This window comes from Ovis canadensis, chromosome 3 (genome assembly GCF_042477335.2).
Source record: "Ovis canadensis isolate MfBH-ARS-UI-01 breed Bighorn chromosome 3, ARS-UI_OviCan_v2, whole genome shotgun sequence".
Taxonomy (NCBI): Eukaryota; Metazoa; Chordata; class Mammalia; order Artiodactyla; family Bovidae; genus Ovis; species Ovis canadensis.
In genome coordinates this window covers 19,114,023-19,139,680 of record NC_091247.1, presented here as the reverse complement: position 1 = coordinate 19,139,680, position 25,658 = coordinate 19,114,023, and the positions used below count along the sequence as shown (strand labels likewise).

The 25,658-nt window shown below is 39.4% G+C and overlaps 1 protein-coding gene and 1 pseudogene across 2 annotated transcripts in view; one reads left to right on the top strand and one right to left on the bottom strand.

The window, feature by feature from the left end:
* Positions 1-25,658, bottom strand: part of TAF1B (TATA-box binding protein associated factor, RNA polymerase I subunit B) — a 54,391-nt gene that overhangs the window by 5,749 nt on the left and 22,984 nt on the right. For both annotated transcript variants that reach the window (XM_069580187.1, XM_069580188.1), the window contains 4 exons: positions 8,261-8,408; positions 4,531-4,708; positions 3,939-3,985; positions 3,061-3,151 (listed from right to left, as the gene is read on the bottom strand). In XM_069580187.1, coding sequence (XP_069436288.1) covers positions 3,061-3,151; positions 3,939-3,985; positions 4,531-4,708; positions 8,261-8,408 — 464 coding nt within the window. The remainder of the gene's footprint in view (positions 1-3,060; positions 3,152-3,938; positions 3,986-4,530; positions 4,709-8,260; positions 8,409-25,658) is intronic.
* Positions 10,018-13,070, top strand: LOC138435144 (eukaryotic translation initiation factor 1 pseudogene; annotated as a pseudogene).

Below are 25,658 nucleotides of genomic sequence, written 5' to 3'. Positions count from 1 at the left end.
ATATGTACCCTTTTGAGTCTTTCATTAGCATAATGTATTTATGATTCATTCATATTTCTGGATGTATCAGAAGTTTGTTCCTTTCTAGTACTGAAGAGTGTTTCATTTTACAGATATGCTAGTTTGTTTATCCATTACCACCTGAAAGGCATCTGGGTTGTTGCCAGTTTTGCGCCACAAGATTTCATTCGTTTACTTGTGAATGAAGTATACAGATCTCTATATATTCATATATAGGTTTCTGTGTGAACTTACTCTTGGCCCATTTAAAAAACTGAGTTGTTTTCTTATTATATGAAAATAATTCTGGATACAAACCATATTTTGGATACAACTCATATATTCTGGATACAAACCATGTATCTGGATACAAATTATATATTCTGGATACAAACCTTCTATCAGATATGTGATTTAAACATATTTTCTCCTAGCCTGTAGCTTTTCTTAACAGTGTTTTTAGAAGAGAAGTTCTTTCTTTAAATGAAGTCTAATTTATCTTTTTTTTCTTTTTATGGATCATGGCTTTGGTATCATATCCGAGAAAATTTTTGCCTAACCTAAAAGGCTGCAAAGATCTGCACATGCTTTTAAATTTTCCTCCAGGAAAACTGGCAGTCAAAGCACTCTCTAAAGCTAGTTTTAGGTTTTCAACTATAGTTTACTAGTGTTTCTCACAATCCATGCATAGAGACCTATGCTGAGCTGTAGAAAATACTTTAACAACTTTTACCTGACAATATGGAAGATGATGTCTAGAAGAATAGAGAGAAAAATTAGAAATTTATGTCAATAACAGAGATGGGGAAGGGTAGAACAGGTGATGGGCATACATGGGAGCTCTGTGCCCACAGAGCAGTCAGCAGTGACTTAGAAGTCATCTCAGTCATCCCAAAGCACAGACTCTATGAAGGATCTTGGTAACAGATCCCTTGGACAAGCTCTTCCCAGAGGCCTGGTGTCCGTCTGGAAAATGCCACTTTGAAACTAGACATACATTCATTGGTCATTAAATTCTCCCTTAAAGTAGCTAAAAGTCAGTGAGCCTTTTCATGCACAGCTGACTGAGGCCCTGCAGGAAGAATCTGGGCTCTAACAGGTATGTCTGAAGCGTAAGCTGGTGCCTGGTTTGGGTTCATGAAAGGGCACCTGTCAACCCTGAGATGCCCAAGTGGCATGGCCTCTGAATACCTAGCCTTTCAGTACTGGTCGGGACCACCCCAGCAGCACCAGAAAATAAAGGTCCGATGTCTGGTTCTCCAAGATTACCTAAGAACTCAGGAGAGCCTTCTGTTCTCGCTGCTACTCTTGTGCCTGCTGAGAGCCAATGACTAAAGACATTCCTTCTCCAACAGAAAAGAGGAAGGCCTCCGTTCCCCGGGTGCCCACAGCTGTCAGAAGCTCACCCTCACTATCTGTCCAACCTGAACAGGAAGAAACTGCCCATCTCCTCCCTTCTTCAGCAAGGATCCTCTCTCCCACAGCGCTTTATGCATCCCTGGAAGTCTGTTTCTAGATTTAAAAGCTCTCTTAAATTCAGGGGAGAAATATTCTAATTCTATCTGCAAACACTGAAATTTAGTTCTTGATTAAGAATATCAAGGAGACATTATTAGCCTTACTTTATTGATGAAGAAACTGGAGTTATCATTTTAACTAATTTGGGGAATCTTGATTTTTCTCAGGGGATATAAAATGACTTTATCAAATGAGTACTGTTGCAAAATTACATAAACTACAGAAATGTTAACCTTTTCTTCAAAGTTTCACAGGGACTCAAAGTTCCAAGAACAGATATAAAATCCGTTCAAATCAGAAACCTAGGGCAAGGTACCCTCTACCACATAAGACAGTATCTCTGAAAATTTATGAGCTGACTACATTTCAGAGCACTGAGGCTAAGAAGTTAAGTAACTGGGTCGCAGTTAAACAGCTGGTTTTAAACAATCAGGATTTACCCCAGCACTGTCTCTAATGCTATGCTCTTTCCACTCCGCCACGGTGGACCTGGGTGGGCTTCCCTGTTGCTCGGTGGTAAAGAACCCACCTGCCAATTCAGGAGATGCGGATTTGATCCCTAGGTCGGGAAGATCCCCTGGAGAAGGAAACAGCAACCCACTCCAGTATTCTTGCCTGGGAAACCTATGGATAGAGGAATCTGGCGTGCTGCAGTCCATAGGGGTCACGAAGAGTTGGGCACAACTTAGCAACTAAACGACAACAATGGACCTACATGAGGAGGAGAGCTCAAGGTCAAACAGTGAGACTGCCTGAATTAAACATGCTACTCTCTTTCCGCTTTGCTTTGTTTGGATTTGTATCGGGAACTTTATTTTGGAGGAACAGTCCAGTTATAAATGACACAGGCTGACGTCTGCAGTCTTTTGTAACAGTGGGAAGCACAGATGGGAACTGATCCACTGTGGGAAACGAAAGAGGGAGGAATACCAGAAATGCAGAGAAGAGTCATGCAGATTACGAAAAGACGAGTACTGAGTACAATACAGCTCCCTGGACTGGATTCTGGATCAGGAGGACACTAATATTGCTATTTTTTAAATCTTCTGGCCACACAGTGTGGCATGTGGGATCTTAGTTCCCTGACCACGGATGGACCCCACCTCCCTTGCATTGGCAGTGTGGTGTCTTAACCACTGGACCACCAGGAACGCCCCTAAAAGGACATTATAGGGCTTCCCTGATAGCTCAGTTGGTAAAGAATCTGCCTGCAGTGAAGGAGACCCCGGTTTGATTCCTGGTTTGGGAAGATCCCCTGCAGAAGGGAAAGGTTACCCACTCCAGTATTCTGGCCTGGAGAATTCCATGGACTATAATGGCCCATGGGGTCGCAAAGAGTCGGACATGACTGAGCGACTTTCACTCACTCACTAATAGTTAATAGAAATATTTTAAAATGTCAGTTTAGACAGAGGGGTTAATTCTAGAAAAAAGGGTCATAATGCTGGTGAATCTGAACTGATGAAACTTGAGCTTTCAGACGTAAAGCAATAGACTTGAAAAATAAAGTAGGTGAATCTAAAGCTAGAAGAGGTAACATACTTTGCCCTGGCTTCCTCCCACTTTTGTTTCTTCTCATCAATAGCTTTCTTCATAACTTGGTACCATTTTCTGAAATCAAACCATGGTTTATCTGAAAGAAATGAAATCCATGATTATTAACCAAGTATGTCACATTATTATAACACATGTTGCTCATTTGAGTCTTTACTCACTGATCTGACTGAACATTTATATGCCAGCCCTTGGAAATTATGGAGGGACTGACTATCTTCATGCTCTAATATGACTCCTGAGCAATCTGCTGTCACTCCCTTCTGTTCTGAGCTCTCACCTATACTGTGGCCCTGTATTACACCAAAACTACCTTTAAAAAAAAAAAATGGAATATAGCTGCTTTATACTGTGGTGTCAGTTTCTGCTGTACAGTAAACTGAATCAGCCATACATACACATATATCCCCCTTTTTTGGACTTTCTTCCAATTAAGTCACCACAGAGCACTGAGCAGAGCTCCCGCAGCTCCACAGCAGGTTCTCCGCAGCAGGTTCTCATCAGTGATCTGTCTTATACATAGCAGTGTAGAGATGTCAATCCCCATCTCCCAATTCACCCCACGCCCCTGCCTTTTCCCCTCTGGTAATCATACGTTTCTTCTCCACAGCTCTGTTTCTATTTTTGCTTTGCAAATAAGATCTTTACTATTTTTCTAGATTCCACATATTGAAACCATCTTTTTACATGTCTGTTCTCCTAGATTTGACTATACCTCCTTGAGAATAGAAGATATACTAGATAACTACACATATAAACAGTCTGATACAAGGTACAATTTATATATTTCTCAGCTTCTTCTCTATATTTATTGCATCTTTTAATTCACCTTTTACAATCACTTGATTGATTAAAAAAAAAAGTACCTTCTTTGTTCTTTTCATTATATTTCTTGGCAATATTAGACAAAGACCTGGAGACACAAATAAACAAATCAATTTATTTGGAAATCATTCATTTGAAGACAGTTAAATTTTGAATTCTTCTGAAAGAGAAGGATAGAACAGTACTTGAAACTGATGCCAACTTTTAATGCAGAAGCAAGCACTGAAATAGGGAAGAAGACACTGCCACTCTTTGTTGGCATTTTAAGATTCTTTCACTTTCCAAAATAATCTTTGAAGACACATAGTGCCAGAAACCAAAAGGTACATGGATGAAGTGCTAGTGACTCTTTAGAATTTGTGTATGATTTAAAACTCAGGAGAATGAGACACATGTGCATCTTCCTAAAAATGGAAGAAAACATGATCCAAACAACTTACTAAAGGAGAATGAAATCTCTGACAAATACCTGAGCCAAAACATTAGGTAAGGAGTAACTGCTGCTACTAGTCAGTGTTCTGTAACAACTCAGAGTCTCTACTTTCTACTGAGACATAACATATGGAGCCCTTTACTCTGAATAATTAGGGGAAAATAATAAAATTTTTTTCTCCTAAGACTACATACACTTACCATTCTAAATTGTCATCCAATAAAAAGAGCAGTTTCAATGCCACTACAATGACAGCTACAGCTTGCACATCATATTTAACAGTTTTTGCCTTTTTAGCTATAGGATCAAATCTTAGAAAATCCACTTCTCCTATTCCAGTCGCTTTTACCACTAGGCAGGTTAAATTATGCATTTCATCTGTTGAAGAATAAAACAGAAAAATGTGAAATTAAATTCTTTGGTTAATGAGACCATACTAATGTATACATACATGAGATAAGCTTTATCTTAAAATATGATACTATGCCATAACTCTGAGACATACCATTTTGTGTATACATAAACCAAAAAATGAAATGCGTAGAGAAAAACATATGGTCGAATCCTGGCAAGGTCTATCTTCTCCTATTCTGACTTCCCAAAATGCCTGCTATCTATGGCACATATCTTGGCACCAAATATACAGGTACACATCCATCTTCTATTGCTTCATCCACGCCCCTTGTCTGTGTTTCTACAGCAATCTGCATTTACCTGAAACCAACTTTCCTGTAGGACCAAGGGCTTCTCTAAAAATGTGCACTCACTTGGGAAGCTAGGGAGCCTGGCTAGCAGTGTGCACCTCAGCTGCTGCCCTGCTTTCCCAAAGAAATTACATGCTCAGCACAGACTCATCTATTATTCAAGGCTGAGTAACTTGGGACTTGGAGCCAGAACACCTACAGCCTATATATTTAGGCTTTCTGATCATGAGCTTTGTGACTCCGGACTAGAGCCACTCAACCTCAGTTTCTTCACTTGTAAAATGGGTTATGGTGAGGATAAACACAGGACATAAAAGATAGGACAAGTGAATTATACTTTGAAAACTCTGAATTACTAAGCAAATTTCTTTACTTACTAACTGAAGTACCTATATTGTGATTAAATTCAAGTAGAACAGTTGTTATTTACAAGAGCATAATAAGTTGTATTGCATTTCCTATATACTGTCAGTCATTATGTTCTGTTGATTCTATTCTCTTAATGTAGTATACCATACTTTTATAACAGTCCAAATAACATTACATACAGTATATACATGTCTCTATATAAAGTATTATATACAGAATTTTATTACTATAAAAATGGTATTTCTTGAAGAATGTCTCCCCTATTTATTTAAAATTAATACCTTGAATTGCTTCTCTTATACTAAAAGTACATAGTAATAAAAAGCAAATGAAAAAAATTATGAGGAAGGAAGCCAGGACAGGAGAGAAAAACTAAGATTCTGACCTGGAGTATTATGTGACCTGGAGTATTATATGACGCCTCGGCCATCCGGCAGCCAGGCGTCACTCAACCTGCCTACGTCTCATCTGAGATGAGCACACCCACCTGTCCTCCCTTTCCACCTTCACGATGAGGTAATACAGATGAAGGCACTTTGGAAACTCTACAGGGTTCCCCACAAATTAAACAGACATGATTATGAAAGCTGCCAGGAATTCTCTCTGGCCAGCTCCTCAGTCCCAGGATGAGGGATAAAACTAAGGGATGTATTTGGAATTCAGTCAGAGCCACCAAGGAGGCAGTGCTTACTCAGCAAGGGTGTGTGTGTGTGACATGCTTGCTGGAAGCTGCTTTCTGCCCAGTTCCAAAGACGACACTGTCATACATAAAGGCACTGAGGAGGGGCATTCGTTGCCCTAGCATGCTTAAAACCACCTTTAGCTTTCTGGGAACCCGAAAACCTCTCTTTGAAAAAGGGCCAAGTACACAGATCTCTTCTTTTTGATCAACAGCACAAGAGAACTATAGAGTGCAAACTTTCAGCTTTGAAAATGGCAATATTCTAGAAGCCTTCTTATAATTTCATGGGTAGGAGGCCAATCAATGTCACATTTTAGAATGCAATTTCTAAGGTGAAGGGACCACCACATCTTAGTTAGTAGATCTATTTTGTTTACTCTTTCCTCCCACTATTATGTAATATAAACTCAGTATAGGACATTTATAAGATACATAAAGTGGGAAGAAAGAAAAAATGCATTACTATAACTTAGAAATAGCACTTCAATATTGGGGTAAATTTATTCCCAATATTTTCATGAATATTTTAATTTTATATAGCTATGATTATATTATATATAATTTATAATTTGGCCTATTTCCTTTTCTATTATGACATAAACATTTCCCATGCTTTTATATACTCTTCACAAACATAATTTTAAAAGATGCACATGGTTCTACTGAATATACAAAATATTTACTTAAACATTACCTTTCCATTGGATATTTATTTCTGATTTCTCAGTATTATAAATAGGGTCAATAACATTTGTGTATAGTTTTTTATCTATATTCCAAATTATTTCTATTGAACACTTTGTGAGAAGTAAAATTTTTCTATCCTGGCTCTTTTTAATATGGTCTCTAAAATAGCACTTTACAACATCAGATGATAGCAGTATCTCTCTGTATATTATAGTGGTTTTAATTCTACTTCTTACTCTCAGGAAGAGTTAGGTGAGAAATACTATTAAGTTATACACACTGGTCAGAAAACACTACCACCATCGTTTCTGTCCAATAGCAACTATGTGAGCTAGATATTTGCCATAACCCAGCCCAAGCCAGTTATATTTTGGTAATTCCTTGCATTCTTTCCATATCTTAGTGTTCTTCATTATGAGCTTACGATTTTGGAGTATATAATAGAACAGAGGAACCCGCCATATTTTGAAAGAACCACTCCAAAAGTAACTCAAAAAACCAAAATCCAAAACAATAAACTGATATATGTAACATGCCAAAGTGCAGAAATCAGACTTCCCAAATTCTGGAATCTTAATCAAAGAGCCAGTGACTTCTAAAGTTACAGCAACATTCCTTAGCTTAATAAATGATACCTTTGAGAAGCTTATTTTTTCCTCTTTAAAAAATATTTTATAAGACTTAGATTTATATTTGTATACATATGTTACTCCAATTTATGTTTATTTTTATAGCTAAAATTATATCATACATGCAGTTTTATATATATTTTTTTCATATAACATGTCTTTTCCTTTCCTATTAAAAATATATTCAATCACATTTTTTTATACTGCATAAGCAATAATATAGTCATGCCATGTTTGTATTTTCTGTTAAGAATAGAAACCCTGCAGTTCTCACATTTCTAGTTTAGCAAGAAATTCAGGAGTAGATTCCATCGGCGAATTCCGCTGGGGTGACCTGTGTCTTGGTGTATTGTGAAGAAGGGTAGTGAGGCTGCCTTTGCATCCTACCAGACCTTCATCTCCATTTGTTTCAGGGACTGGAAATAGCAATGTTACTAAATAATAAAAATATCACTGTAGATTAACTTCTGGGATTTTAAAAATTGGAATTCTTTATTTAATAATCATGCTTCATGCAAATGAAGGAGTGCTGCCCTTTTTTGGTAGAGGTTCCTAAGTAATTAATAATACATACTGAATCATGTGTTACTTGTATTCAGCAAAAATTTACTGTAAAAACCAAACATTATCTTTCAAGCTTATCCCTCCCATCCAAAACAGAACTCATTACTTCTGAAAGTGTCCTTTTAACCATTTTAAATGGTCCAAAACATTTTAAGAAAGAATTTTGAAGTTAAGCTTCATGTTACTGTAGACCCTGTCAGGTGACTCTAATAGTCTCTGATTGAGAGGATTCAATACATTTTTCATAATAATTCAATAAGTCAAGGCTTACTCATAATATATACCTCACACTTACCAGGGAGATTGACCTCCATCAAGTATTTCATACACAAGATGTTTGGATGAAGATAGCAGTTTTCAGTTATGTCTGGAAAACGCGGCAAATCTAAGAATGTGGCAACTTCAATTATTTTTTTAAAGATAACTTCATAGTTAGGCCAAGACTGGAATGAAAGAGATAGTCAAAGTAGCAATTTCTGCAACATAAATTATTTTAAAAACTACTTCCTGATTTTAAAAATAACATGTATTCACTGAATAAAACTTGGAGTATAGATTAAAAACATTAAGGAGAAACACCCATAAACCCCAAATATCCTCACTGAGCTGTTTTAAACAGTAATAGTGATAAATTAAAAAGCCACTAAAATTCTATCTGGCTCTAACAATTCTTACTGGCCTTAATGATATAGTGAAGCCATTACTTCTTGCCAATCATGGAAGAATCTGGGATAAAGCTGCAATCCTACTGGAATTATGATGTCATCATAATCCCGGCAAAGCAGGACTTTCTGCTTGCCTTCCCTAACCAGCACCCTCTTGCCAACCTTCAAATTCACAGCTAACAGATTCAGTTCAGTGTTACATAATATTCACATGCTTCTATGTTGGAGATGACACCAGGGCTTAAGTCTAATAGTTAAAAATGTGGGATTCAGCTTTCTATTTTCTCACATTAGCCTCTAAGAAAGAGTATCTTACAGAATTCAGGAAAATGTATGAGCCAATATTAATAAATTAATTCTGTTCATTTTACAGGCACCCTTGTAGTTAATTTGGTATGCTATTTATATTTTTGCAATTTCCAAACATTCTTCTCATTGATACTACATATAATTTTTCCTCATTTACTTATCCATTCACATAAAAATATTAAATTTAGAGTCTATTCTATGTAAGATACTTCAGGAAATATAAAGATGAATAAAGTGATCTCTTCAAGGAATATATACTCTAGAAAAGGAGGTCAGTATTCAAAAATAACTATAGGATAAGATAGCTGTTAAGTGCTACAACCAAGATTTTTTTTTTAAGATCTATGGAATTTCAGAAAGACTAACATTCTGACATGGTTGGACCTCATTAAAATTAGGCTAGAATACAAACATTCTGGAAACCTGTTTGGCAATATTTATTACAGTTGACTGGAGGTATAGAGTTAGATTACTCTCAGGGTGCAGGTGATCATGACTGGAAGTTGGGACTGGATGGAGCTTCTGGGGTACAGAGATCATTGTTTCTTGATCTAGAGGGCTGGTTCAGGTAATGAAAGTTCATCAGGTTGGGTACATTTGTGATATGTTCACTTTTCTGTATGCATGTCTAGCTTAAAAAAACATGGTAAGAGAGAAACTTCAGTAAACTATTTTGTGTAACAATCACTTCATACATCACGCTACAGGAGAAATCATCCAACCAGCAAATTCAGAGTTGGCAAGACCTTTAAAGGTATCTGGTCTAAATTTGCAAAACCCCTAGCAGGTGTATGTCTAGCTCTTTTAAATCCCCAGTGATGGGAACTCAATACCTTTCCTGAAGGTAGTCTATTCAATTTGTAATGCATTTAATCATTACAAAGTTTTTCCTTATTCTAAGTAAAAATCTGTTTCCCAACAATTTGTACCAATAATATTGCTCTGTCATGTCTTGCCCATTTTCTATATGTGTGAAGGTGTGTGGGAACCAAGTGAAGGGACAAATATGTCTCTGTTCAATGTTACTTTGGTACATTCAGCTTACATGCAATTATAAAGCACAAGGGAATACATTATAATGGTACTGGCTCAGATGGTACAGCATCTGCCTGCAATGCTGGAGACCTGGGTTCGATCCATCCTTGGGAGAAGGAAATGGCAACTCACTCCAGTACTCTTGCCTGGAAAATCCCATGAACAGAAGAGCCTGGTGAGCCATAGTCCACAGGGTCGCAAAGAGTCGGACATGACTGAGCGACTTACTTACAGAAAACAAACTGTAAATTTCCAGAATTTATAACTATGTCCAATTTTACTTTGCTTGAGGTTACAACCTTCTTTGTATTGTATTTATTTTGATACTGGTATTTCAGATCTAAACTTTTCATTCCTTATGATTATACAGTGGAAGTGAGAAATAGATTTAAGGGACTAGATCTGATAGATAGAGTGCCTGATGAACTATGGACAGAGGTTCGTGACACTGTACAGGAGACAGGGATCAAGACCATCCCTATGGAAAAGAAATGCAAAAAAGCAAAATGGCTGTCTAGGGAGGCCTTACAAATAGCTGTGAAAAGAAGAGAAGTGAAAAGCAAAGGAGAAAAGGAAAGATATACCCATTTGAATGTAGAATTCTAAAGAATAGCAAGGAGAGATAAGAAAGCCTTCCTCAGCAACCAATGCAAAGAAATAGAGGAAAACAACAGAATGGGAAAGACTAGAGATCTCTTCAAGAAAATTAGGGATACCAAGGGAACATTTCATGCAAAGACGGGCTCGATAAAGGACAGAAATGGTATGGACCTAACAGAAGCAGAAGGTATTAAGAAGAGGTGGCAAGAATACACAGAAGAACTGTACAAAAAAGATCTTCACGACCAAGGTAATTACAATGGTGTGATCACTCACCTAGAGCCAGACATCCTGGAATGTGAAGTCAAGTGGGCCTTAGAAAGCGTCACAATGAACAAAGCTAGTGGACGTGATGGAATTCCAGTTGAGCTATTTCACATCCTGGAAGATGATGCTATGAAAGTGCTGCACTCAGTATGCCAGCAAATTTGGAAAACTGGGCAGTGGCCATAGGACTGGAAAAGGTCCATTTTCATTCCAATCCCGAAGAAAGGCAATGCCAAAGAATGCTCAAACTACCGCACAATTGCACTCATCTCACATGCTAGTAAAGTAATGCTCAAAATTCTCCAAGCCAGGCTTCAGCAATACGTGAAGCATGAACTTCCTGATGTTCAAGCTGGTTTTAGAAAAGGTAGAGAAACCAGAGATCAAACTGCCAACATCCGCTGGATCATCGAAAATGCAAGAGGGTTCCAGAAAAACATCTATTTCTGCTTAATTGACTATGCCAAAGCCTTTGACTGTGTGGATCACAATAAACTGTGGAAAATTCTTCAAGAGATGGGAATACCAGACCACCTAACCTGCCTCTTGAGAAACCTATATGCAGGTCAGGAAGCAACAGTTAGAACTGGGCATGGAACAATAGACTGGTTCCAAATAGGAAAAGCAGTACATCAAGGCTATATATTGTCACCCTGCTTATTTAACTTATATGCAGAGTACATCATGAGAAACGCTGGGCTGGAAGAAGCACAAGCTGGAATCAAGATTGCTGGGAGAAATACTAATAACCTCAGATATGCAGATGACACCATCCTTATGGCAGAAAGTGAAGAGGAACTAAAAAGCCTCTTGATGAAAGTGAAAAAGGAGAGTGAAAAAGTTGGCTCAAAGCTCAACATTCAGAAAACGAAGATCATGGCATCTGGTCCCATTACTTCATGGCAAGTAGATGGGGAAACAGTGGAAACAGTGTCAGACTTCATTTTGGGGGGCTCCAAAATCTCTGCAGATGGTGACTGCAGCCATGAAATTAGAAGACGCTTACTCCTTGGAAGGAAAGTTATGACCAACCTAGATAGCACATTCAAAAGCAGAGACATTACTTTGCCAACAAAGGTCCATCTAGTCAAGGCTATGGTTTTATGTGAAAGTTGGACTGTGAAGAAAGCTGAGCACCGAAGAATTGATGCTTTTGAACTGTGGTGTTGGAGAAGACTCTTGAGAATCCCTTGGACTGCAAGGAGATCCAACCAGTCTATCCTAAAGGAGACCAGTCCTGGGTGTTCATTGGAAGGACTGATGCTGAAGCTGAAACTCTAATACTTTGGCCACCTCATGCGAAGAGTTGACTCATTGGAAAAGCCTCTGATGCTGGGAGGGATTGGGGGCAGGAGGAGAAGGGGACGACAGAGGGTGAGATGGCTGGATGGCATCACCGACTCGGAGTTTGGGTGAATTCCGGGAGTTGGTGATGGATAGGGAGGCCTGGCGTGCTGCGATTCGTAGGGTCGCAAAGAGTCAGACATGATTGAGCGACTGAACTGAACTGAAACTTTTGAGTTTTATTAGGGAAAAAAGACTTTCAGTTTATGCTATATTATTAACATATGATCAACATGTAGCTGAAGAATACAAAGTAAATTTCTGTCTAACAAAATAGCAATGTGGCCTTTTAAGGCTGTTTCTAAATGCTTAGGTACAGTAATTCTACTTGTATATGAAAATACTAGTAACAATTGTATTTTAATCTGTAAATTTAAAAAGGAAAAAATGATCCAGTCACTGAGCTGCCGCCAGGGACTCAGTGCCCCCCCCCCCGCAGCCCCCCCACCCTCTGCCTCCCGATGGAGGCTCTGTCCCCCTGCCCGCTTTCTCTCGCCACCACCTTCCGCAGGCCATTTCCATTGAGGAAAAGGAATCATATTGTCTGTCCCCTATCCAGAACCTCCACTCTTTCGATCCTTTGTTGATGTAAGTGAGGGTGATGATCTGCTTCCTGCTGGCGCTGAGGATTATATCCATGTAAGAATTCAACAGAGAAATGGCAGAAAGACCCTTACTACTGTCCAAGAGATCAATGATGATTACGATAAAAAGAAACTAGTGAAGACATTTAAGAAGAAATTTGCCTGCAATGGTACTGTAATTGAGCATCCAGAATATGGAGAAGGAATTAAGCTACAGGGTGACCAGCACAAGAACATATGCCAGTTCCCGGTGGAGACTGGACTGGCTAAGGACGACCAGCTGCAGGTTCACAGGTTTTAAGTGCTTTTGGCTTACTGAAGCTTTAAGTGAGGATTTCCTTGCAATGAGTAAATTTCCCTTCTGTCCTTAGTCACAAGTTTAAAAACCTCACAGCCTGTGTAATATAACCATAATTTGGGGTTTGCTTTTAACTTGGGACTAGTGTAACTCCTACATGCAATAAACTGAAAAGAGCCCCCCCCCCAAAAAAAAAAAGTTAAAAATGAAAACATATACTCTCAGTGACCTTTTGGAAAAGCTGTCTTTTTATCTTTATAAAATCAACTCATTTAGACATCTGCTCCATTTTGCCCAGAATTTGAAGTATCTTCTCAAGTTAACAATTAACGTTACTGACAAGATTTACGGTAACCCTAATCCTGCTTCCCTGATGGCTTAAGCTGCAATGCAGGAGACTGGGGTTCAATCCCTGGATCGGGAAGATCCCCTGGAGAAGGAAATGGCAACCCACTCCAGTATTCTTGCCTGGAGAATTCCATGGACACAGGAATTCTAGTCATGGAGCTACAAAGAGTAGGACATGACTAAAGCTTCTTAGCACACAATCCTTTTAAATAATGCAGGTAGGAGATGAAATTAAGTACTTTAATCTGCAAACAAACACTAGAGCAGTGAATGTTCCTCTTTGAAAAATAATCATCTCAGAAAACCAACTTAATGGATAATAAGTTTATGACAAGTAATTGTAAGATCATTAATGAAAAGGAATCTAATAAGCAAAAAAGAATTGATGCTTTCAAACTGTGGTGTTGGATAAGACTCTTGAGAGTCCCTTGGACTGCAAGGAGATCCAACCAGCCCATCCTAAAGGAAATCAGTCCTGAATATTCCTTGGAAGGACTGATGTTGATGCTGAAGCTCCAATACTTTGGCCACCTGATGCAAAGACCTGACTCATTGGAAAAGACCCTGATGTTGGCAAAGACTGAAGGCAAAAGGAGAAGAGGGCAGCAGAGGATGAGATGGTTAGATGGCATCACTGACTCAATGGAAATGAATTTGAGCAAACTCCAGGAAATAGTGAAGGACAGAGGAGCCTGGTGTGCTGCAGTCCATGGGGTTGCAAAGAGTCGGACATGACTTAGCGACTGAACACACACACAAAATATCCACACTGACATCTGCTACCTTCTGCCTCCAACATCACGTGAAATGGTAGCCCAACTGGCTCTACAGGGCTTGCTACAGACTAACCTCCCCACACATCTGTTCCTATTCCAACCAAGCCAGGCCACTCTAGGGGGCTGCACCACCAGCTCAGCAAAGCATCCAACCTGGGGCAGGAGACCAGCAGGACTATGATACAGTGCTGTTGTAGAGAATGTGATCACAGGATCACATTTTTGTTTCCGTGCCATTGTCCTTAGCCTGGAGAGCGGAAGCAGGCTCTAATTTTGACAAGATTCCAAAACATGGATATAAAATAATTACAGTAAACATTTAATGACTGTGTTAGAATAGTCTTATTTTGACTTTCAGAAAAATGTACGCATGTATAGAACACACCTAAAGGAAGGATGTCATAAAAGTTGCTGGACATTTGTGTTATATTTCATTTGGAATCTATGATGTGTTAAGTAGAATAAGAGGACTACTAGAATACTATTTAAAACTTTGCAGGTTTCGGTTCAGTTCAGTTCAGTTCAGTTACTCAATCGTGTCCGACTCTTTGCAACCCCATGAATCGCAGGACGCCAGGCCTCCCTGTCCATCACCAACTCCCAGAATTCACCCAAACTCATGTGCAGAGAGTCAGTGATGCCATCCAGCCATCTCATCCTCTGTCGTCCTCTTCTCCTGCCCTCAACCCCTCCCGGCACCAGAGTCTTTTCCAATGAGTCAACTCTTCGCATGAGGTGGCCAAAGTACTGGAGTTTCAGCTTCAGCATCAGTCCCTCCAACGAACACCCAGGACTGGTCTCCTTTAGGATGGACTGGTTGGATCTCCTTGCAGTCCAAGGGACTCTCAAGAGTCTTCTCCAACACCACAGTTCAAAAGCATCAATTCTTCGGTGCTCAGCTTTCTTCACAGTCCAACTCTCACATCCATACATGACCACTGGAAAAACCATAGCCTTGACTAGATGGACCTTTGTTGGCAAAGTAATGTCTCTGCTTTTGAATATGCTATCTAGGTTGCTCATAACTTTCCTTCCAAGGAGTAAGTCTTCTAATTTCATGGCTGCAGTCACCATCTGCAGTGATTTTGGAGCCCAGGAAAACAAAGGAGTTTAGGTATAATAGTACTTTGTTTTATACTGGTCTTTGGTTATCCCCTAATTAGTCTACTTTACCTCTAATTTTTTTTTTTGTGGAACAAGATGCAATAACATAAGACAGACAGAGCCAGAGATGAAGACTAGTCCGTATTGCTCAGAGCACATTTCTATCAGAACCACTTACAAGACGCTGATTTAAAAGTCCTCAATCCCACACTAGACTTCATAAATCCATCCCTAACACTAGGTCTAAGAACCTATAGTTTAAACAAACTGTCCACAATATTCTTGTGCAAAATAATAATAAAATAAAATGAAGTGGCTCTCCACTCCTTCTTCCTGGAGCCTGGAAGAGACCCTCAGATGGTTTTAGTTCACAAGCCTGATGAGAGAAGTGCACCCACACATTCCAGCGATGGCTAAGATGCTGCAGAAAGCCAGGAACAAAAGAGCACGTCAGCTGGTTTCTATTCACGCTGCCTAGCAGTAGTAATCCTGGAAGGGAGTGGGAGTGAGGGAACCTGAGAACACCTGTTATCATTAAGCTCGTCTCAGTTTCCCTCAGGTACATTTCAAACCTGCTAGATGATTACTCTAACAGAGGTTGCACAAACAATCCCAAGAGCGACATGCTGCCTACAGAGGAAGATGGTGAAAAAAATCTGGAGTAAAGTTTGAAGACTCAGAGTGTATTAAAGCTTGATCCAGCGAGACAGTCATCTGGAGGGGCTCAGACAGTGACTGACGGCTCTGGAGGAGTCTTTTTCTTCCTTAAACCATCAGGGACCTAGTTTCACAAAGGGCGTAAGATTGCTCCGAGGCAAAATGAATCATCATGGCAAAGTGCCACTCAGTGGGTTTGGCTGAACCAGCATTGCATCTTTTCTTTTCACTCATTCAGAGAGGAGATCAGAATGTTGTTGATCAACATTCACAAAGCTGGAGATGTACTTCAGAATGGATTTCCAGGTTCCTCTTTATTGCTTCTTGATGAGTCTAGTGAGGGATGACGAAATGACTAATTCTTGAGAGGCCTTAGAATCACTGTTGAGGACCATGGTAGAATAATATGTATGTTACATACTAACTGTTTAGAAATTGGTCTGTGGGTTTAAAACACATAAAGATTAAAAAAAAAATGCTGAAAATATACAAGTATTTCCACTATCTGCTAAGTCATTGGCAGAATAAATTCTACCTGTAAGAGAAAAGTCTGTTTAGGCCCAACTTTGGCTTAAGCAGCAATTTGCTTATCTGGTACTCTATACAGAGATGGTGTCTCTGAAAAAAAAAAATAGATTTTTAGTTTATTCTACCAGATGAGCTGAAAGATTTTTGCTAGAAATAAATGAAGCTTCAGATTAGCACTACACTTCAGAAATTTGACTCAAAAAGAAAGCAACAGAAGAGAGACAGAGGGCAGAAAGAAAGAGGAGGAGGTTATCTTCAAATTAAAAAATAAAGAAAATGAAACAGTTTACCTCCCAGGAGTTGGGAATCACAACTTAGAAAAAGGAGATGGTTGGAAATTCTGAAACTTAATTTTCACACCTGTTTCCTCTTCTGAACTCAACACAAGTCAGAGTAATGGCAGAAAGACAAACCCATGGCCCGCCTGGAAGAAGAAACAAACCACATCAATACTCTCTATCTGGATTCCACTCCCCTATGTTGTAAAGTGAGTTTTGTCAGATTTGTTGTTATGGAGGCCCACTTGAATATTAACAGAACAACTTAATGGAAAGAAATAGTTCACACAGGATAAAGGTTCAAGGGTCTTTAAAGCCTTTTTTTCCCTCCTCCCTTTGGTTTCTTTTTTTTTAAGGTGTGCTCAACTTTCTGGAATAACAAAAACAAAACAAAACCAAACACAGAAGAAAAACAGTCCCAAGCAGCCCACACACACAAAACTCCACTGGCATTATCTTCATCACCATCTCCTAGAACAATCGCACCTTTTGTCATTTCTGGTGGAGGTACAGCTGCTGAAGAAGCCAAGACTTAGTAGAGAAAGCTAAGACATGAAGGGAGGGAAGAAAATGCTTCCTTTGTTAACGAAAAGCTGTTTCCATTTAAAAGTTTCAACATACTATGGAATAGTGAATGCACTTTTGTGAGCAAACACGAAGTGTACAATGAAGAAAAGCTGCCTGTCAACTAAGTAAACAGTCATCTGAAGGCATCCCAAACCTTCCCCACTTTTCTTGAAAAATGAAGGGGAGAGGGGGAGGGAGTATGTATTATTAGCAGCCACAGTGGAGGATGTGTCTAAAACGTATAGTAAATATGACACACAGGGCTTCTAGAGGGCTACCGATTCATTTAATTATAATATTAAGAAATCCCAAGGCAAATGTGTTTTTTAAAAGACCACAAGGCTATAATCAATTGTTCTAGCATGCATTAAAAATGGCGTGCTTGGGAAAGCATTTTATTGAATTTCACAAATATTCCACTGAGTTTATTTTCCTTCATGAAGCAATGCCTGAAGACAGGTAAGGACAAGCTAGAGTTTCTGTTACACAACAGCAGGCTCTTGTGATAAACCTGATTACAATACCCTGTCAGAGGTGAACTTCCTGCTTTGCTATTAAAAAAAAGCACAGTGCCGCACCCTTACTTATTGTTGTTTCAAAGCAAAAATTCAGCTGAGAAAAAGCTAATGCTACATGCACCTGTTAACCCAAACCTAAAATAAGACTTTCTATGGCAAAGGGAAATTAATAAAGAATAAAACTATGTCAGAAGAGATGACAAAGCACTGTAATATATTACTTATGGAGGAAGGATAAAATGAATTCCACATGCATTATGATTCATAAAACAGTTCAATTCGCATTTCTGGTCTGCTAGAATTAACTTAATTGTTGTAAATCTATTAGAAGTAACAAGAAATATACTTTTTATATTCAAAATCTAGTCTTCTGAAAGCCTATAGTGAATACATTACTTTATGTGAAATATAGTCTTAGTCCTGGGGATAAGACCATTTCAGACACATGCTGTCAACTTGCCCAGACCGAGATAAACCTTATGAACAAATACAAATTTATGAACCGATGACCAACTCAAAAGGAGACGGTCATTTGGTTTGGCCTCAGGATCAGAGTTGGGAAAAACCTACTGAAGTTCTCCTTCTTAAGATGCGTCTGTCCTCCAAACATTCTGCTTATTGCAGAATACCTACATTTAAATTCAGTTATCTGTACTGAAGCATATTAGAAGGTGGTATCCAGAAGAGCACACAATCCCCAAATAATTTCCACTTGATCTTGGCAGGGTTACATGATTATTTTTGCAGCAGGCTAACATTTGTCACGGCGTTTCCCCGGTGGTTCAGTTGGTAAAGAATCCACCTGCAATGCAGGAGAGCTGGGTTCGATCCCTGGGTTGGGAAGATCTCCTGGAGGAGGGCATGGCAACCCACTCCAGTGTTCTTGCCTGGAGAATCCCAGGGACAGAGGAGCCTGGCGGGCTGCAGCCCACAGGGTCGCAAAGAGTCAGGCACAACCGAGCGACCGAGCACAGCACAACCTTTGTCATTACTCACTTTTCCTTAGGCAAGTACAAAACTTGGTTCTCATTCCTTCTCCTGGGAGGCAGAGTTTGTGGGAGGCCTGGGCTGAGCATGCTGGGTACCAGGGGTGGGTACTGACACAGGATCAAACTAAGTCACAGACACTTCACATGAAATCACTGGTTTCACTCTGCAAACATCAGGTATTATTTTTCTAAAAAAAAGTCATCCATGTAGCCTCAAACTTACATTTTCTGACTAGGGTAATTTACTATTGGTTTCAGTACATGGGTGAGCAGTACGAAGAACTGATAAGATTATTAATCTCACAAGCTGGTTTTCATGAGTGATACTGACACACCCATAAATTGAGTTTGCAAATGTCCTTACTTATAAGCAGAAATTACATCCCTTATGCATTTACCACTACAATATCAGTGGAATGCTTTTTTATTTTGTCAGCCAAATGCCACTATTTAGTAGCCTCCTGATACATAATAAATACAAAAGAAGCAGACTGGAAGCTTACTACTTAGGTAGAAAAAAATCCCCAGCAAATCTATATGAACTCTGTCTAAATAAAGTATTTAATTCTGTTTTTCAGCTATTTCAAATCATTTAATCAACAAACACAGAGTCCTTTTCCATGTATACAGAATTGTATTATATATGAGGTTTTATGTGTGTGTGTGTGTGTGTGCGTGCCTGCTCAGTCATGTCTGACTTTGTGACCCCATGAACTAAAGCTCTCCAGGCTCCTCTGTCCATGGAATTCTCCAGGCAAGAATCCTGGAGTGGGTAGCCATTTCCTACTCCAGGGGATCTTCCCGACTCAGGGATCAAACTTGCATCTCTTGCATCTCCTGCATTACCAGGCGGATTCTTTATCACTGAGCCACCATGGAAGCCCATGAAGTCCTATGGATGACAAATACAAGTATAGACTTTATTTTTCTGGGCTCCAAAATCACTGCAGATGGTGACTGCAGCCATGAAATTAAAAGACGCTTACTCCTCGGAAGAAAAGTTATGAGCAACCTAGATAGCATATTCAAAAGCAGAGACATTACTTTGCCAACTAAGGTCCACCTAGTCAAGGCTATGGTTTTTCCAGTAGTCATGTATGGATGTGAGAGTTGGACTGTGAAGAAAGCTGAGCGCTAATGCTTTTGAACTGTGGTGTTGGAGAAGACTCTTGAGAGTCCCTTGGACTGCAAGGAGATCCAACCAGTCCATTCGAAAGGAGATCAGCCCTGGGATTTCTTTGGAAGGAATGATGCTGAAGCTGAAACTCCAGTACTTTGGCCACCTCATGCGAAGAGTTGACTCATTAGAAAAAACTCTAATGCTGGGAGGGATTGGGGGCAAGAGGAGAAGGGGACGACAGAGGATGAGATGGCTGGATGGCATCACTGACTCTCTGCACATGAGTTTGGGTGAATTCTGGGAGTTGGTGATGGACAGGGAGGCCTGGCGTGCTGCAATTCATGGGGTCGCAAAGAGTCGGACACGACTGAGCGACTGAACTGAACTGACGTGATTCCTACTGTCAAAGAGGAGCTAGGGATGCAAAGAATATACAAACAAAGCAACTGCTGCATCTGCCCCTGGACGACTCCTTTAGTACTCCCACTGTGGTTCTCCCTCCAGAGGCAACTAATATCCTGAATTTTGCTTACCATGAACTTTAAAAAAAAAATAGTTTTATCATACATATAAATATGCCTATATATTTAGTTTACCTTCTTTTCTGAGCTTAACAAAATAGCATCATACTGTACATAGTTTTCTAAGACTTGCCTGTCACACTCGAGAGAATGTTAGATTCATTCCTGCTGCTTGTATCTAATGTTGTTTAATACACCATGTCTGACTATGTCACATTTTATCCTTTTTTCTGGTGACAGACATTTAGATTGTTTCCAGTTCTATTTGTTTGTTTTCTATTCATCACCTAGCTGCCTTCTTTAGCCTTTTAGCTTTGTATCCTTAAACACTAATCTCCATCAATAGACAACTAGTGAGGTAATTGTGGCATATTTATTCTGTGCAGCTTCCAGAAAAATAAAAAGTTAAAGTTAGTAAGTTAATTGCAGTTATACAAGAGATTAAAAGAAAACTAAATCATGGCATCTGGTCCCATCACTTCTTAGCAAATAGATGGGGAAACAGTGGAAACAGTGGCAGACTTTATCTTTTTGGGCTCCAAAATCACTGCAGATGGTGACTTCAGTCATGAAACTAAAAGATAATTGCTCCTTGGAAGGAAAGTTATGATCAACCTAGATAGCATATTAAAAAGCAGAGACATTACTTTGCCAACAAAGGTCTGCCTAGTCAATACTATGGTTTTTCCAGTAGTCATGTATAGATGTGAGAGTTGGACTATAAAGTAAGCTAAGTGCTGAAGAATTGATGCTTCTGAACTGTGGTGTGGGAGAAGACGCTTGAGAGTCCCTTGGATTGAAAGGAGATCCAACCAGTCCATCCTAAAGGAAATCAGTCCTGAATATTCACTGGAAGGACTGATGCTGAAGCTGAAGCTCCAGTACTCTGGCCACCTGATGTGAAGAACTGACTCATTTGAAAAAAAAACCTGATGCTGGGAAAGATTGAGGGCAGGAGGAGAAGGGGATGACAGAGGATGAGATGGTTGGATGGCATCACCGACTCAATGGACATAAGTTTGAGTAAATTCCAGGAGCTGGTGATGGACAGGGAGGCCTGGCGTGATGCAGTCCACGGAGTCACAAAGAGTCAGACATGACTGAGTGACTGAACTCAACTGAACTGAAGAGATTATCCCTATTCTTAGAAAATATACACTAAAATATTTAGGGATGATGTGCCATATAAATATAACTTACCCTCAATGATTCAGAAATAGATTTGCAGAGATAGATAGAGTGATAGAACAGTACAAAGGATAAAACTGTAGGATAAAATAGTAATAGTACTTGAATCTGGGTAAAGGATATATTTTTATTTTTTGCAGCTTTTTTATAAATCTAAAACTATTCCCAAATAAAAGTTTATTTAAAAAAAAAAAGCTCTCTAAAGATATACCATGTTCCTGGACTGGAAGAATCAATATTGTTAAAATGACTATACTACCTAAAGCAATCTACAAATTCAATACAGTCCCTATCAAATTACCAATGTAATTTTTCACAAAACTAGAACAAAAAATCTGATAATTTGTACGGAAACACAAAAGACTCTGAACAGCCAAAGCAATCTTGAGAAAATAAAATGGAGCTGAAGGAATCAACCAATTAGAATACTTCCTTGTTAGAAAAATAAACTATACATAAAATAAAACTAAATACACAAAAATAAACTAAAAATGGATTAAAGACCTAAATGTAATCATCAGAGACTATAAAACTCTTAGAGGAAAACATAGGCAGAACACTCTTTGATATAAATCGCAACAAGATCTTCTATGACCCACCTCCTAGAGTAACGGAAGTAAAAACAAATGGAACCTAATTAAACTCTAAAGCTTTCACACAGCAAAAGAAACCTTAAACAAAATGAAAAGACAACCCTCAGAATGGGAAAAATAATTGCAAATGAGGCAATGGACAAAGGATTAATCTCCAAAATATATAAGCAGCTCAATATCAGAAGAACAAACAACCCAATTAAAAAATGGACATAAGACCTAAACAGACATTTCTCCAAAGAAGACATTTAGATGACCAATAAATGCATGAAAAGGTGCTTGACATCTCTCATTATTAGAGAAATGCAAATCAAAACTACAATGAGGTATCTCCTCACACTGGTCAGAATGGCCATAATCAAAAATCTACAAACAATGAATGCTGGACAGGACGTGCAGAAAAGGGAAGCCTCCTGCACTGTTGGTAGGAATGTAAATTGATACAGCCACTATGGAGAACAGTATGGAGATTCCATCAAAAACTAGGAATAAAACTACCATGAAACTGAAAGTGAAGTCGCTCAGTTGTGTCCGACTCTTTGCGACCCCATGGACTGTAGCCTACCAGGCTCCTCCCTCCATGGGATTCTCCAGGCAAGAGCACTGGAGTGGGTTGCCATTTCCTTCTCCAGGGGATCTTCCCGACGCAGGGATCAAACCTGGGTCTCCCGCATTCCAGGCAGAGGCTTTAACTTCAATTCCACTACTGGGTATATACTCTGAGAAAACCGTAATTGAAAAAGATAACGTGTACCACAATGTTCGCTGCAGCGCTGTTTACAATAGCTAGGACACCTAGATATCCATCAAAAGATGAATGGATAAAGAAGTTGTGGTACATATACAATGGAATATTACTCAGTCATAAAAACGAACACATTTGAGTCAGTTCTAGTGAGGTGAATGAACCTAGAGCCTTTTAACAAGAGTGAAGTAAGTCAGAAAGCGAAAAAAAAATATTGTATATTAATGAATATATATGGAATCTAGAGCAATGGTACTGATGAACCTCTTTGCAGGGCAGGAATAGAGATGCAGAGGCAGAGAACAGACTTGTGGACACAGTGGGGGAAGGAGAAGCCGGGACAAATTGAGACAATAACACTGAAACATATATGTTGCTGTATGTAAAACAGATAGCTAGTGGGAAGTTGCTGTTTAACACAGGGAGCTCAACCCAGTGCTCTGTTACAACCTAGAGGAGTGGGATGGGGGTGGGAAGGAGGTTCAAGAGAGAAGGGACACATGTATACTTACGGCTGATTCACACTGTTGAATGGCAAAAACCAACACAACATTGTAAAGCAATTATCCTCCAATTAAAAATTATATATATATAAAGGCTAATTCCTCCAAAAAAAAGCTCTCTAAGATACAAGTGAAAAAGGCAAATTGCAATAGTTATTGTTATCCAGATATAGTCTCATATTATTTTAAGCTTATACTTTCTATCAAAATCTCTATAAGAAATCATTCCCCTCTTTTACTCCTGTCCCCTCAGTCAAGATTAATTTAAAACTAGTCAACAAAAGAGATTGTTATTAGGGTGAGAATTTTGTATAAACAAAAGTTTATAACCATGATCCTCAAATAACATGGTCCAGTTGGTAGAAAACTCAGAAGCAAAGATTAGACAATATTTGTGAATAGAGATTATAACTTTCAAAAAAATCCAGGAATAAATGAGCAGTTGGATACTTTCAGGCATTCAAGAAAGAACTGTTTAGGTAACAATCAGCTAAAAAGCATCTGAATATTGACTCTATTTCTAAAATGTCTAAAAAGTAGTATTTGGAACACTTCTATTTCTGCCCTTAAAGCACTAACTACTATGGGAATTGACTTCCCATGATAAACAGAGACTTGGAAAAAATATATAAGGGGACTTCCCCCTGGTGGCCCAGTGGTTAAGAATCTGCCTTGCAATGTAGGGATGCAGGTTTGATTCCTATTTGGGGGACTAAGATCTCACATGCCCCGAGCGCTGCAACTACCGAAGCCAGCACCACTGCAGGGCCCACGTGCCGCAGCGACAGAGACCGTGCGCTCTGGGGCCTTGCCCCAGAACTAGAGAGCCTGCACGCCACTACTGAGCCCATATGCCCCAACCAGAGTTCATGTACTGCACCAAAAGACCCCACAAGATGCAACGAAGATCCTGCCTACTGCAACTAAGACCCGATAAAGTAAATAAATGATATTTTTTTTTTAAGAAAAAATATATGAAACAATTTCAGACGTTAGAAAACAGGAAGCACAGGATGATGTGTCCTGAAAGAAGAGAAACAAACGGCTGAAGGATGCTGCCTGGAGGCAGTCTGCAACCTGCAGTGCAGGGAGCAGGGAGTGAAACAAGAGCCCCATGGTCTTGCTGAGTTAGATAGAGATTAGAGTTCCTGGAAGCTAGGGTGGCTGTAATTTGCAGACAGAATATGAGTGAGGACGCAGATACACAGAGAACTCTGGAGGTCTGCAAAGGGGTCCTCTCAAGTCTTTGGCTGAGTACCAAACTGTGCATGCTTAAAAACAAAAAACCTGAGGCCAGGGGAGAAAAAAAATCACTGGATCTTTCCTCCCAATGAATCCAGACAATTCTCAGGGCTCACAAAAGGCACCAGCTGGAGTGGAGAGGCTTCATAATAGTGGGGGCACTAGGTGAAGTCTTTCAGAGGGACATCATTTAGTAGGAGGAGCTAAGTTAGTCCAAGAATAAAGGCTCTGGAACAGCCATAAAAAGCTTGAAAACAAGCTTCTAAATGATCAAACTGATATCCAAGCTACCTAATCATACACCAGAACAAAAATCCAGTATCCATCAACACAAAATTCACACTGTCTGCATCCAATCAAAACCACCAGGCATGGAAAGCAGAAAAACGTGGCACACAATCAGGAGAGAAACCAGTCAACAGCCTCAGAGGTAACAGAATCAGCGGATGAGAACCTTAAAACATCTACTGTAAATACTGTCAATAAACTGGAGGATGAAAAAGAAAACATAAACATAGTGAGAGAAATAAAAATAGGACTAAAATGGAATTTCTAGAAGTGAAACACATGGAATCTGAAATGAAAAAAATAGTGGGAAAAAAGCCAGCAGATTACAAATACAAGAAGTAAAGATCAGTGAATTTGAAGACATCACCATAGAAACTATACAATACAAAACATTATGAGGGGGAAAAAAAAAGAACAGAAGGCTGTACTTCGAGTTTGAGACTACTATGTACAATGACCTTGGCAAATGATTCTACCTTCTGAAGGGTTTGAGCTTCCCTGGTGGCTCAGACAGTAAAGAGCCTGCCTGCAATGCAGGAGACCCGGGTTCGATCCCTGGGTCAGGAAGATCCCCTGGAGAAGGAAATGACAGCCTGGAGAGCCCCATGGACAGAAGAGTCTGGCGA